General features: G+C 40.0%; 1 protein-coding gene across 8 annotated transcripts in view; it reads right to left on the reverse strand.

Moving 5' to 3' along the window:
- Positions 1-2,276, reverse strand: part of agrn (agrin) — a 236,336-nt gene extending 234,060 nt beyond the window's left edge. For 2 of the 8 annotated variants that reach the window (XM_020051742.2, XM_020051741.2), the window contains exon 1: positions 1,850-2,276. In XM_020051742.2, the coding sequence (XP_019907301.2) occupies positions 1,850-2,089 (240 nt within the window). In that variant the 5' untranslated portion in view covers positions 2,090-2,276. The remainder of the gene's footprint in view (positions 1-1,849) is intronic. The other 6 variants (XM_020051744.2, XM_020051743.2, XM_020051747.2 and 3 more) reach the window with 6 other exon arrangements.
- Between the last annotated feature and the right edge of the window lie 13,667 nt (positions 2,277-15,943).

The following is a 15,943-nucleotide window of genomic DNA, read 5'->3' on the forward strand; positions in this document are numbered from 1 at the left end:
ATTTATGTTTCTTTAACTGAAATGACATCCACCCAGCATTAAAATGTATGCTGTGTTTCAACAGATGGTGGGTAAAACACTACAGATTATGTAAAAATAGGGTACAAACTACAACATAGATGTTGCTGGAAGTGGTCCTTCCCTCCAAACTAATTGATCTCAATGCCCAAGAGCAGTGAATGGACATGTTCCCTGCATAGGAGGCAATCTTTTCTATGATATTTACTCACTGTGGTCATTAAAGTTCCTCATACCATCATGCCCACTTAATAATCCCCCACTTCAGACTGGTTCATCTTCTGACCCAAAACCAAATCTCAAGGGGAAAACTATAAAGATAACTCTCTGTTTATAGTACCTATTGGGGGAGAGTGTATTCCCCAAAATGTGGACACACAAATATTGGTATTAGAGATGTTTGATGTTACATGAAATGGACTGAAATTATTAGCTAAGGACATAACATGGAATGCCATTTGAAGAAATGCTTGACAGACCACAGAAGCTATCACCGAATGTAAAAGCTGATTATCTTACCATTCCACTTCAGAGAGGATAATTCAATAATGTAAAACAAAATTAATTGACCTAACAGAAATTTTTATATCCTTTAAATTTCCTCATAAGCGTTATGGATTTTACACTTTGTTGGTTGCAAAAATAAATAGTTGAATTAAAAGTACTTTTATATGAAAAAATAACTCAAGATACGCTATTTATTTGTTACATTCACAATTCATAAGTAATATGCTCTTTTTTGTTAGACATATAGAAAAATATGTATCTTATATGAAAGGAGCATAGTGAAATAGGAAAATACTACATACCATATCTCATCAACTGTTCCTCTATTCTTTTTTCCTATCATTGCACCTCCAGCAAATCATTAAAAGGCTGCCATTTTGAATACATTTTGAATACATTTTTACAACCTCTCGGTATTTAATGTTAACATTGGATCGCAACTCTAAGAGCAACAGTGATTACACTCTGGAACTCTGATATTTCCAAATAGGCTTATAGAATTTTTAACAGTATTAAAAAGTGAGTTTTCAGAAATTCTAGAGATTCTATATTCATATTTTTCAATATTCTCTATAACATTGTAAGTAGTGTTTCTCAATTCAAAATGCTGTATCACTCAAGTTACAGAGCAAGGAATTAGAGTTCACTTGACCCAATGTTTTCTTTGTAGCACACATTAAACAGTATGGAGTATTAAGGTGGCCCGGGTATTGCGGTAAAGCCAAAATGTGATAAATATGCCAGCTTTTAAAAATTATGCGAAAGTAAAATATTAGTCAACAATAATTTAACAATTCTATCGATGGTATATGAAAATCCCAAAAAGCAATGGCCTTTTTTTATGCAGATTTCCTATCAATCACTCTTATTACAGACTGCTGTGGATTCCAGAAGGATGGGTTTAACGGGAAATTGGACCCTGTCGTGTAGTTGTCAGCCTAGCTGACGCTATTTCTCATTTCTGGCAACTTTTTTGGTCCTCTATTGGTGAAATTAATCAACTTAATTTTGGCCAATCAACCATATTAAAAACTGCAATAGCTTTGATTGTGACAGAAACATGAGGTTTGGACCATTATTTTCTTTGAGCACTGTAAACAAAAGTAGACTATCTACAAAATTAACAATTGGCAACAAAATAATTTTAATTGGTAGAAAATCATTTTATAGTGATACGCTAAGATTTGACAGGTGTCACTTTGCAGTAACATGTATCATACTTGATAAAACATAGACCTTGTAACGTTTTCGGGAAGAGGCAAGATTCTGAAGCAACTTCATTCAACAGTAATTGATCAACTCACATCAGGACAGGCCGGCTTACCTTGCAAGAGTATGTATTCTGCACTGGGTCCATGTTCATGATTTCTTCAACGGTACCAGTTAAAACTACGTTCGCTTCCTCTTCCCTTTTCTCCAAGTCTTTCTCCGGGCAGCTTCCCTGACACCGTTGACAGAAAACCGCGAATATCATCAATGCCCACCCATACAAGTGAGTTAGTCTTCGTTGTGATCCCATAGTCACAAAAACGGCAAAGAAAAAGTTATATGGACAAAATAACATATGTGACGCAAAGTAGACTACTATATTTTTCGCTAAAATGCAAGCTATTCAGGTACGAATAAGCCTTCTAACTTCCCTACTGACCACGAAGCTTTTAATATCAGGCAAATCGCATGCATCTGGTGCGTGCGCAAGCCGAGCTGGTTAGCTGCAAGCCGGCTGGAAGAGAAGAACGGGGTAGGATTCTCTCAAGGAATGTGCAACACTTCACCCTCCCTCTCCCCCTCGCTCACCCGCGATTCTTTCAGAATGACGCTCCGGATTTGCATGCAATCTGAATTGCTGATAAGACTGGTGAAGGGAGATGGTCGTGCGTTTCAGGAAGGTTGCCGAAAGTGGAGTAAAACGCCACCCTTCGGAGAAATGGTGAGTTCACTGAATAGACTAAAACCAAAGGGAATTTATTTTTAGGGAAATGATGGCCTAGTCTACACTGACAATAGTCTCGGCTAATTGTGTGTAGCCTTGCCTAAACTACGAAATTCAAATAAAAAAGTTAAGAATTTGTTACAGACCAAGAACATAAATAATCCAGAACTGGCAATAATTGGAAGTAGGCTCACCTTGAAAGGGCGCGGAATAGTCTTGTTGCAGGTGTATAGTTACACTAGTTCTCATTCGCATGTGAGCATTTAAAATTATTTAAAGAAATCTACACTAGCTAAACAACAATGGTCAAATGCTTACGTTTCCAAAATGTCTGGTCGTTTTGTTGCCTCTACCTGGATTGCATTTTTTGACTACTTTTAGCGAAACCAAAAAAACAACAATAATCAATTCACAAAACTGTCACTGTTCACAGAACATAAACATTTTGTTTTCATCAAAAGAGGTTGGAAATGTGTATGTACTCTTCCATCAATCAGTAAATTGTAGCCTACAGTACAACAAATGTTTTATCAGTGGTTAATCAGGTCTAGGATCTAGGAACTGGCTAATTTTATTTTCACAACATTGTGGACAGGAAGACAGCCAGTACTGTCAACAGAATGTCAACAGAAAATGACTTGATTACATGTACTTTTAAGTCCCTTTGTTTTACTCCAAGGTTTTGATACAAAAGTGTAACCTCTTGCTTTGAATAAGAGCATCTGCTAAATGTCTAATATACAAATTACAAATCTTTGCTTGGGTGTGGGCGGAAGCCATTGCATTCATATAATTTCAATCTAATTTATCTTATGAAGCCCTATTTATATCAGCAGTTGTTACATAGTGCTTTACACATACCCAGCCTGGAACCACAACAAGAACTGATTCACAGTGACTAGGAAAAACTCCCTGGTAGTGTCGAACCTTAGGAAGAAACCAAGAGAGCAGCCTAGCTAGCCCTCTCCTAGCTGTGCTGGGTGGAATACCTGACCTTTTGGGACACATTTATGTTTTTGCATGTTCAGATGACCAGCAGGTCAATATACACTCTCCTAAAGGATTATTAGGAACACCATACTAATACTGTGTTTGACCCCCTTTCACCTTCAGAACTGCCTTAATTCTACGTGGCATTGATTGAACAAGGTGCTGAAAGCATTCTTCAGGAATGTTGGCCCATATTGATAGGATAGCATCTTCCAGTTGACGGAGATTTGTGGGATGCACATCCAGGGCACGAAGCTCCCGTTCCACCACATCCCAAAGATGCTCTATTGGGTTGAGATCTGGTGACTGTGGGGGCCATTTCAATACAGTGAACTCATTGTCATGTTCAAGAAACCAATTTGAAATGATTCGAGCTTTGTGACATGGTGCATTATCCTGCTGGAAGTAGCCATCAGAGGATGGGTACATGGTGGTCATAAAGGGATGGACATGGTCAGAAACAATGCTCAGGTAGGCCGTGGCATTTAAAGGGGCCTAAAGTGTGCCAAGAAAACATCCCCCACACCATTAAATCACCACCACCAGCCTGCACAGTGGTAACAAGGCATGATGGATCCATGTTCTCATTCTGTTTACGCCAAATTCTGACTCAACCATCTGAATGTCTCAACAGAAATCGAGACTCATCAGACCAGGCAACATTCTTCCAGTCTTCAACTGTCCAATTTTGGTGAGCTTGTGCAAATTGTAGCCTCTTTTTCCTATTTGTAGTGGAGATGAGTGGTACCCGGTGGGGTCTTCTGCTGTTGTAGCCCATCCACCTCAAGGTTGTGCGTGTTGTGGCTTCACAAATTCTTTGCTGCCTACCTCGGTTGTAACGAGTGGTTATTTCAGTCAAAGTTGCTCTTCTATCAGCTTGAATCAGTCGGCCCATTCTCCTCTGACCTCTAGCATCAACAAGGTATTTTCGCCCACAGGACTGCCGCATACTGGATGTTTTTCCCTTTTCACACCATTCTTTGTAAACCCTAGAAATGGTTGTGCATGACAATCCCAGTAACTGAGCAGATTGAAGCAACTGCCATGTGATTGGTTGATTAGATAATTTCATTAATAAGAAATTGAACAGGTGTTCCTGATAATCCTTTAGGTGAGTGTATATGTGGACTGCATCCAGATTCTTTAGGCAGAACCTTCCATATTTATATTATGTTAATCCAATTTGCTTTCATGTTGTTGCTGAAAACAAGAATATGTGTTATTCTTAAGTAGTAAAATAACGTTATTAGTCGTACTTAACTAGTAATATATATATTTATATGTGTGTGTGTGTGTGTGTGTGTGTATTTCTTTGTGAATTTAACAGTTTCTATCATGTTTTAGTGATTACAAAGATAATACATATGTACTGGGATTTTAAAAGGAGACAGACATCCTGTTTGGTATGCATGGACTCAAGACATTTATGTTTGTTTTAAGTTTTTTTAATACAGTCGAATTCCATTGAGGATTATATGTGTAATGTTTATCATTGAATGTAATTCGGATAAATGCATTAACTTGTGTTTTGAGATGGCAACTGTGTTTTGAAAATGCCTTTACTGTTTTGCAAAATGCTACAGAGTTCTACCAGTGTCCTTTTGATACAATTCAATTGTTCCAAAAAAGTTTCTGCCCACAGAGCAGGGGTATTACTAAAGATTTCCCATCATCAACATTTGTAAATGCTACCATGTGCACTTTGTTACAGCTCCCAGTTAGGAATAGACACTGTGTAAATTTCCACTCTTCAGAAGCTGTAATTAAGCCTACTCCTCAATCTATTCCTGGAAAATGACAGGCTTGCAATGCTCTCGCGAAAAGAGAATATTTGTAGAGATTTTGCCTTACATATCTGGTGCCCTACCCTGTTTTTACAATATATCATGAAGTTACCTATTCCTAATTAAAATGTAAACATCAGAAAGATGATCGGCTCACAATAAAAGGCCTATTCTTTGGGCCTACATTTCTTTACCATAACAAAACAACATTGTAGAATAGTAAGTGAGTGTGTTATGGTGGTGCTATTGTTACATTTATGGTAGTGGACAAATTGCTGTCACCCAAAGTTTACTGTCATCTAATGGTTAGAAACCAATGTTATGCAACACACGTGTCTGGTGGTTGAGCCACCCATCAGCAAGCAAGCTTAGCATGGAGAGAATTTAACATATATTCTTATGAGTCAAGTACGTTTTTCTTCACTTGATGCTAGATCCTAACACAATGTAGTCTGTGACCCAAGAGAAGCTATAATCCATATTTACATTTTCTTTAAACAGCCATGACAATTTTCTGCTAACTTTAGCCACAGCTAGCTAAACATCTATGGAAGAAATGGGGCAGATTGCGGTTCTTGTTATGTTTCATTGTATTCATATATCTGCATGTTTACATCAGTGTTATATAGTGTTTGTTTCTCAAACAAATCAACACTTACTGCTTAGAGAAATGGCTTTAAACAATATTCTTAAGTGCCCTAAGACTTTAGCATGGTACTGTATTAATGACCCATGTATCATGAATCACTTGCTGCCTTCCTGGCTATTAGTTGTGCATCATCAGCATTGCTGGTTGATATCATTGTTGCATGTTATCATTGTGACCACCTCAATTGTGTTCTGTAGAGTGATGTCCCACTTCTGTTGTTATACGGCCCCATATTGCTTTACTGTGTAATACCATCAACCATTCACTACTAATAACTAGGCTGTAGACTGGCAACCACTTAATTCATTGGTGTATTATTTCTGCTGTTTGTAGACAATTCCCGTCTGCACTTAAGTAAAGTCAATGTTTTTTACTGAAAATGCTGTGTCTCTCTTATAGGAGTTATGGATCATTAGACAAGTTAAGCTTCTTATGGTCTGTTTCCCCAATGCACTGTTTGTAGGAGTGATGTATCTAATAAACAGGACAGTGAGTGCATAATGGAGGGTTTTCATACGTATGTGTATTTACTCATGTATGAATAATGTATGTGTTATTATTTAGAATATGACTATACACAATCAGGTTTGTGCAGCTGGAGAATGTACAGGGTTGTTTGTGGATTTAACAGCATTTTGTAATGGTTTTGTGGACAGGACACCACGCACCGGGCTATAAGACAATGATGGGTTTAATAACAAACATGGACAGGCAAAAGAAACCCATCAGGAACACGGCAGGCAGGTAGAAACACATACAACAGCAGGCAAGACACACAATGACTGGACGAGGGCTGAACAATAACGACAGAAGTAAAAGCTACACTCTAGACCAAAGGCAGAAACAAAACAGAGCCTCACACATTTCTAAATTTCACAACATTTTATTGGTTTATTTCTATATGCCATCACTTTAAGCACTGCGATATCTGCGGAAAGTCCATGTGCTTTGTGCTTGAGGTACAGGAACGTGTAAGTGATATCCCCACTGTGCAGATCACTATGAATTATTCACAATACCACCATTGTACTGTGTCCTTAGATTCTGTTTCATTGTTCTTCAAACATCTTTTTGATATGCTGTATTTGAAATGTACTCTGCCCATAGTATAGCCACATGCACAAACACAACATACACACACATACACAGACACACACTGCCCAAGACATTCCAGCGTAACCAAAAGAGCCTGCTGTAACTCTTGTTTTTCTAGAGAACAGGCTTTCTTCCCTTTATCAGCTAGGGAACATAATAGCAATCCTGTCCTTGGCATCTGTCTGCCTGTCCAGTTTCTCAGCTGGCCTTGCAAACCCTGGAGAGGGGGCCTCTTTCCACTGGCTTTCAGTACAACTGACTACACTGTTAAAACAAGATGGAGGCCACCAGAATGTCCATCTTCTTCTAGGTTATTCCTCTCTGAGATTGAAATCTCAGTTGAGAATGAACCTCAGGAGCACTGGCTGTTTATTTTAGAGAAGGATGACAAATAGTGTACCTGTGTGCAAATGCATGTACGTATTTAAGAATCAACAGGACTGGATGTCTACGCCCGCTCACAATGAATCAGTTAACCTGGTTCAAATCACTGAATGAAAATAATTTAAGAATCAACAGGACTGGATGTCTACGCCCGCTCACAATGAATCAGTTAACCTGGTTCAAATCACTGAATGAAAATTATTTAGGAATCAACAAGACTGGATGTCAACGCCCTCTCACAATGAATCAGTTAACCTGGTTCAAATCACTGAATGATAATTATTTAGGAATCAACAAGACTGGAAGTCTACGCCCGCTCACGATGAATCAGTTAACCTGGTTCAAATCACTGAATGATAATTATTTAAGAATCAACTGGACAGGATGTCTACGCCATCTCACAATGAATCAGTTAACCTGGTTTAAATCACTGAATGAAAACAACCGGAACCCCAGAAAGAAATCTGAAAACAACCTAAAATGTTTTATTAGATTAGAGAACACCCTGAGAGCGACAATACAGAACATTTCCAGATTATTGATTTTTTTTAATAGTTTTATCTAAAAATATTGATGTTATGGAACAATTACTATTTTGTTCTGGGTTTTGATGTCTGCTGTTCAGTCCCTGAGCAAGACCGTTAACAGGAATTGCTTCCAGTTAATTTTTGTGAATGAGAATTTTCTCAGTCAACTGATCTAGTAAAATTAGGGTTATATAGGCTAAACCCATTCTCTAAAATGATTGCAGCAAAGGGCTCCCAAGAAAGTGCCAGTTGTAACAAGGAGGACTACCCTAGCTATCCATGTTCCATCAAACTTATTTCATGGAGTTGGAGGCTCTCAACATGTCTTAACAATGGAGCCAGCTTCAGCAGCAGATTTAGGAGAATTTGCCAATAGTACTCCTTGACAGCCCAGCCTCTTTGCCTACATAAACAGAGCATCCGCACAGCAAATAGCTGGTGTTTAGCTGGCTGGCGGTTGCCAGATGTTTTCATGCTTTGTTGTGTCAAGTTTAAACAGGAGACTGATTCTCACACCTGGTTTTATCCAAGGCATTTGGCTGGAATGTTTCAGTGTCTCTTTTTTCCGGACCTCTCCTCCTGTCTTTTCTCTCCAACTTCTTATTTTCCTCCCAGAAGGGGGGGGGGGCTTCCATATGGAAAGGGAAAAGAGGAAATATGGGAGTCTATAGTCTTATCTACAGTTTGTGCAGAGGTGCAGTGTTTCCTGTAGTCTGGCAACACTGTCAACAAACAGGATGCGTTGTGGTGATTGGCAGGGAGACACTAAAGCTTGGTTGCTGTATGTGCAATTTGGATATTCTTACAAACACACGTGTGCTTACACAAATGAACACACACACAAAAACACACACATACACACATTTCAAAGAAATACACAAACACACATGCAATTACTTTTACCATAACTCTGGACGTTTGTTCAAGATTGGCCAACAAACAAAGCAGAGCAAAGGACTGCTGTGTTAATGTACAGAGTAGCTAAATCTAAATGTGGATGGATGTCAACAAAGTGTTGTAGACGAAGGAAACTGAACAGGAGCAAGACCAGCCATGGGCTATATCTACAGCCTCACCTGATAGGGATAGATTCTACTCTTAATACCAGCAGTTTGAAGAGTGGAGATTACATACCTACCCTAGAAGCTGACACCATTCCCACTTCAACCACAGACAGATGCTATTGGTTATGTCTGTTATATCTCTGAACGGTGTGTGACTGATAAAGATAACATGGGACTTATTTGTTTGTCTGATTTGGAAAAGTGAAGTAAAACTGTATTAAAAAGACTAAAAACATGTTAGTCTACATACAACCTTGCAAATGAGTAAGGTTGTATGTTCTAAATGGCACATGCCAGGGAGAGAGGAGACAACAATCGGAAACAAAACAGTTAAAATAATTTGCAACTTTGATCACAAACTTTAATTGAATTACAGTAGACATCAAAATGTAGCTAGACATCGTGTCCTGTTACCTAATATAATATTTATTTAATTCTAATAAATATTATATAATGAATAGAATTATAATATGAATTAATAGCATTTCACCTTTACTCTCTGTCTGTTAATGTATACCTCTGCCCCAATCAATGACTAAGTAGGATAGATGCTAAATGACTAAGTAGGATGGATGCTAAATGACTAAGTAGTCCATTCAAATGTCATCCTCTGTCTTGCTAACCCAGGCTCTTTTTAGCTGGTAAAATAAATAGTTGGCTAGCTCCATGAATAGAACAGCTGGTAATTTTAGTAAGTACATCAGTAAGTACCTTTGCTGTATTTGTCAAAAATATTGAGTCATTTATAGTGTTGTTTACAGTTGTTAGGGAGACATGCATATCATTTGTTCCAATATATTATGTAAACCTGATCTGATGGTTTTGTGTCAGATAAAAAAAAAATATATAAAACTAATACCTGAACATTTCTACATGTTTTCTGTTTGGAAAACATTAATCATGAAACAAAATACTTTTGGCTTAGCATGTCAAAGGGTGAAAATGGAATGCAGTACAACTGTTCTGAATGTAAACAAAAATGTGTACAAAACTGAATACTCAGCATATTCAGTTACATGGATATGTGATGATATAACTAAATGTTGTGTAAATAGTAATCTTATTAGGGATATATTAAATACTTTTGTCCACACATTTGAAAAAATGTCATATAGTGGAACCAACATAAAAATAGAATAAAAATGGAATTTTCAACCACATTATTTTTCATAATCTTTCCCTGTGTCACAATATGACATCAGACCACATTCAAATCACACTTTAGAGGGATGTGGACAACTGATCATACATTTTAATAGCTGGGCTTATTAGCTATACAATTACACATTTCCCCAAAAACTGTGAAAAACGTATGAAATGGGTGTGTAAAACCGCTGAAAGTCACACGTGATTGGTTAACTATAACTAAACATTATAAGACAAAGATTATGTCTGTTAATGTAATCACCTGTACATTCTTTGAAAAACACAGGGCACTCCAACACCCCCTCCACACAATCGGCCTCAGCTACAGACGGGAGCCCCAGCAATACTGAAGAAACACTGACATATTAGCATGACCTTGTGCTAGGCTGAGAGAGCCATACGTGTTCCCATACTATACTTATACTCAAATGAACCACTTACATTACATTACACAGTAAAAACCCTTCTACCTGAACTGTCACCAGCCGGATGGATTTATTCCCCACTGAGTTTAGTCTGCTAGTGGCGAATAGTGAAGGAAGTTTCATTGCACTTTAGAAAGTACTGCATTTTCCTTAATACTCATCATGTGACAGAGTCCCGGCTATGAGCAGAGTAGCCTGGATTAAGCAGCCATTTGGTTTTATGGATATCATTCATTCTAAGCAAGCTTTTTGGCAGACAGACGGCCAAGTCAATTAGAAAATGAGTGCATGGGGTCCGTCCAAGTCTCCCACGCCCCTGTAGATGAATGACAAATCAAAGCTTTCCTCTTATACTAATTTGGTTCCCTGAAGTAATAAAACAAAGTATTATATACCACTCCCCAAAACTGATAATCAATAAATAACATGATGAAAATGATTTATTTTGAAGCTGCGGGGCCTGACATTGAAAATAATGAGTAATTACTTTTGGCTAGACATGACGTCTTGGTCTGATCATTGATGCACCGCGGGTCCTCTCCACAACACTGTCTTACCCAGGAGTATTCAGATGTTAAGGAGCACTAGCATAAGTGGAGTTCTCATTTCCTCAAGTACAAGACATCATCTGCCTTTGATCCATGCATCTGACCACGGGAAAGAAGCAGAATAATCAATGGGAATCTGAGCTGTACTGAGGGTTGATGTATAGTGATGTTTGGGCCCTGGATACTTCCTCTCCTGAGTCAGAACCTTGAACGATGGGCCAGAGGGATAAAGCAAGCACTGCGAAAAGAAACCAGGCGTCCCAATTTGTCAGATCTTACTCTACCGCTGTTGGCCGCTTGCTCCACAATGGGCACCCAACTCCATTAGCTGATTACAAAGACCAGGTTGTCACTGAGTCAGGGTGTTCTGCTGATTCATTTTATTGACTGCTGTGTTGACTCAGTCCTGCGCTGCTCTTTAATCGTGTTTGTATTTTCCTTCCGACCGACTGCCAGCATGTCTGTTGGGATGCGACATTAAAGAATGTTCAAATAAAAAATTCTCTATATTGATTTGTATATACACCGATTAGCCATAACGTTATGACCACCTGCCTTACATTGTGTAGGTCTACTTTTGCCGCCAAAACGGCCTTGACCCGTCGAGGCATGGCCTCCACTAGACCTCTGAAGGTGTGCCGTGGTATCTGGCACCAAGATGTTAGCAGCAGATCCTTTAAGTCCTGTAAGTTGCGAGGTGGGGCCTCTATGGATCAGACCTATTTGTCCAGCTCATCCCACAAATGCTTGATTGGATTGAGATCTGGGGAATTTGGAGGCCAGGTCAACACCTTGAACTCGTTGTGTTCCTCAAACCGTTCCTGAACCATTTTTGCTTTGTGGCAGGGCGCATTATCCTGTTGAAAGAGGACAATGCCTTCAGGGAATATCGTTGCCATGAAAGGGTGCACATGGTCTGCAACAATGCTTAGGTAGGTGATACGTGTCAAAGTAACATCCACATGAATGACAGGACCCAAGGTTTCCCAGCAGAACATTGCCTAAAGCATCACACTGCCTCCGCCGGCTTGCCTCCTTCCCATAATGCATCCTGGTGCCATGTGTTCTCCTGGTAAGCAACGCGCACGCACCCGGCCATCCACGTAATGTAAAATAAAATGTGATTCATCAGACCAGGCCACCATTCTCTCTTTGCTCGGTGGTCCTGTTCTGATGCTCACGTGCCCATTGTAGGCGCTTTCGGCAGTGGACAGGGGTCAGCATGGGCACCCTGACTGGTCTGTGGCTACGCAGCCCCATACGCAACTAACTGCGATGCACTGTGTGTTCTGACACCTTTCTATCAGTACCAGTATTAACTTTTTCAGCAATTTGAGCTACATTATCTTGTCTTTTGGATCGAACCACACAGGCCAGCCTTCGCTCCCCACGTGCATCAGTGAGCCTTGGCCGTCCATGACCTTGTCACAGGTTCACCCCTTTTCCTTCCTTGGACCATATTTGATAGGTTCTGACCACTGCAGACCGGGAACACCCCACAAGGGCTGTAGATTTGGAGATGCTCTGACCCAGTCGTCTACCCGTCACAATTTGGCCCTTTTCAAAGTCGCTAAGATCCTCACACCATTTTACCTGCTTCTAACACATCAAGTTTGAGGACAGAATGTTCACTTCCTGCCTAATATATCCCACCCACTGACAGGTGCCATGATAACGAGATGATCAGTGTTATTCACTTCACCTATCAGTGGTCGTAATGCTGTGGCTGATCGGTGTATGTAGAATAGGGAATGATATATGCAATACAGTTCTATATGAAAAGTTTTGTAATATTGAGCCTTCCTGACTGTGACCCTGCTGTGAAATCCGTAGGTCTGCATTCAACTAGCGAAAAAGGGGTGGGCAGTTTCAGGGGAGTAACATTAGTTATTGTTGTTGGGATGTTGCCAGTTAAAGAATGAAAACCGCCTCCAACATCATGAACCAGATGTCTAACACATACTTTTACAGGAGCATATGTCTCATATCATATGACATGTTTTCCATTACAAATTATATTCTTCCATGATCCATCCAAACCTGTAGAGGTATTGGATGTTCTCAGGGGGCTAGACCTTTTACTGGTCCCATTCTTCCCCCATATCTGGAAGGAATACCATGCTTGGTGTTTCGTTTATTATTAAGACAAAGCGAACAACAGAAAGAAAGAAAGAAAGAAAGAAAGGAGAAACAAAAAGACAGGTTGGAAGCAAGAATCAAAGCTTGTGATGAAAGTGTTCTCACAATGTCCTGTCCTCCATTCAAGACAGGAGGCCGGCTGCCTGTTGGCACTTGTACTAGCACTGTGTGTGTGTGTGTGTGTGTGTGTGTGTGTGTGTCTGTGTGTGCACTGTGAAAAAAATATTCTGGGGAGAATTGAAACCAACATGTACTTACAGAATATTCAGAATAAATACAACTGAATAAAAAAAGTTGATGTAAATATTGTAATTAAGCATGTTGTTGTGCCATGAAGCATGATGAGAAGATATAAGACCACCCGTTTCCACTATAAATCCTTGAATTGATGGAGGCAAGTGCAGCACATTGGAATACTTCCTGTTCAACCCCAAGTTACCTTTTGGAGTTAGGTTATGTTTAGGGTTATGCTTTTGAAGTTATTATTAGATTTAAGATTAGGAATTATAGTCAGGTTTAGGGTTACGGTTTTGTTTTTTTAGATTATGGTTAAGTTTAAGGTTAGGAGTTAGATTTACGGCAGCTCATTTCAATGAAAGCACACCCATGAGTGGATGGTGAGTGGAGTGCATAAGATTCCTGCAGGGTCTTGATGTCTCATCAGAAAACATTTTTGGGCTGGCCCAGCTCTAGGCTATACATTGACAAGGATCTGCTCTTCCTTCCCCTTTTAAAATCATAAACATTTCTCTCTTTTTAAGAAATCCTGCCCTTTTTACAAAAAGACACACCACGCACACACACACTCTCAATACTTTTGAACAAATCAAATGTACAATTTAAAAAGGATATATATTTAAATATATTTATATATTTCTCTGAATGCTTGGCCACCAATAGGACTACCTTCTCCATCTCCCTACCATAAGACAGCCCATGATCAATGACACGGAAAAGTATCTAACCTGCTGCTTTGCCCTTGACGTATGCAGACCTGCCACCTACTGTCAGCCTGTGAATAAGGCCCAGCCTGCTGAACAACAGTACAGCAGGATTGCACCTTTAACCAAAGCTATTCAGGTGTTACATGAGGGGCTGATGTCAACCTGCTTCATGTAGTGGTCAAATGAGCAGCCTACTAAAACACCCCAGAATTAGTATGTGCCTGTGGCCTACCCTGACATAAACGATATGCTGGAAAACATTTCAGCATCAACAATATTCAAAAACGAATTCAAAAACAATACAGCTAATACAATACTACAGTCCACTGTCAGTAGACCACGGTTTAAACTTTAGCCTATTGTAATTAATAGAGTATATAGAGTTGTTAATGACTCGGATGCTCCTACAGAGAATCTCAAAAGAGGGTAGAAGCCAGACGATATCAAAGCATTCTGTTAATGATTGAACACTAGAACTGGCTAAACCGGCCACCACTTCACTCAGTGGCCTAAGTCTCTGCCTTGCAGCACAACTGCACCACAGTGACCAGGGTTTGTGTCATTCGCTGCATTCCGGTGATGCCTGGGGTTCCAGAATAGGGCGCCGCAAATTGGCACGGCGCTGCCGGGGTTGAACGGGCGGATAGTCAGACGGGTGCGCCATGTCGCGACTCCTTGTGTGGGCTGGTTGCCTGTGAACTCAGTTGTGCTTGTAAAGCTGAGGAATGCCGTAGCCTCATCCTTGTGCGTACCAGCAAAATGCTTCCGTGTTGAGCGAGCAGTGTGATAACAGTCGGAGCAGCATGGCGAGATGTGCTTGGAAGGAGCATATGTTGGTCTTTGAGCACCCCGCACCTGTTCTGGAGTCACTGCAATGGGACGAGTCCATAATCTTGAATTAGGCATCAGTAAGGGTGGTATGACAGTATGTTTTTCTATGCTTTAGATCAGGGGTATTCAACTCTTACTGGTCCGGAGCCTGCTGGTTTTCTCTTCGACCTCATCTTTAAATGCACCCAACTGGTCTGCCAAGTCTAAATAAGTCCCGGTTTACGGGATCGAAATGACGTAATACGCAGTGAAACTGGTTTCAGGTCCAAAATTGAGTTTCAGGGCTTTAGAGATTGAGACAGTGCGCCACGTTTTAACCCAGACTGCAGCCGTGCCCCGTAGAACTAGGTCACCCTAGACCTGTTCTGGGTTGGAGTTTACAAGTGTTATGCCGTTTTAAGTTAGAAAGTGTTACGTAGAACTATCCTCTGCTTTACAGGGAATGACAATCTGTGTACGTAATCTGTGACAATCTATTTACGGTGACACCTGATATTACAGAGATCACTAAGAGGAAAATGTTCTGTCAACATTGTCCAGCCTTGGCGTTGTACTGACTAAATACGTGAGCAATCACAAACAGTGTCACAGATATACTATCTTCCCAGCCCAGAATGCTGTCAAACTGACTGTGAAGTACTTTATGAAAATATACAGAAACTCTAAGTAGGCTGTTTCGGGGTTTGCCAAGAATGGTGTGACAAACAAAAACCATCCCATCAGCAATCCTATGGACTAACAGCTTGTTGATAAGAGAAGTCAAAGGTGAATCCCACAACCTAACAGACAGGCCACACACAGGCAAATAACAATGCAGTACTACAGTGCCGTACAAAATGGATGGGCTATTGGAGCAGACAGCCACACTGGATTCTAATCTAATCAGTTTAAAACAAGATGCAGCTTTTGTGGACAGATGATCTCCACTACATTTCCTGGTCCATAGAATACCAGGTTAG

Source organism: Esox lucius, chromosome 12 (genome assembly GCF_011004845.1).
Source record: "Esox lucius isolate fEsoLuc1 chromosome 12, fEsoLuc1.pri, whole genome shotgun sequence".
Classification (NCBI taxonomy): Eukaryota; Metazoa; Chordata; class Actinopteri; order Esociformes; family Esocidae; genus Esox; species Esox lucius.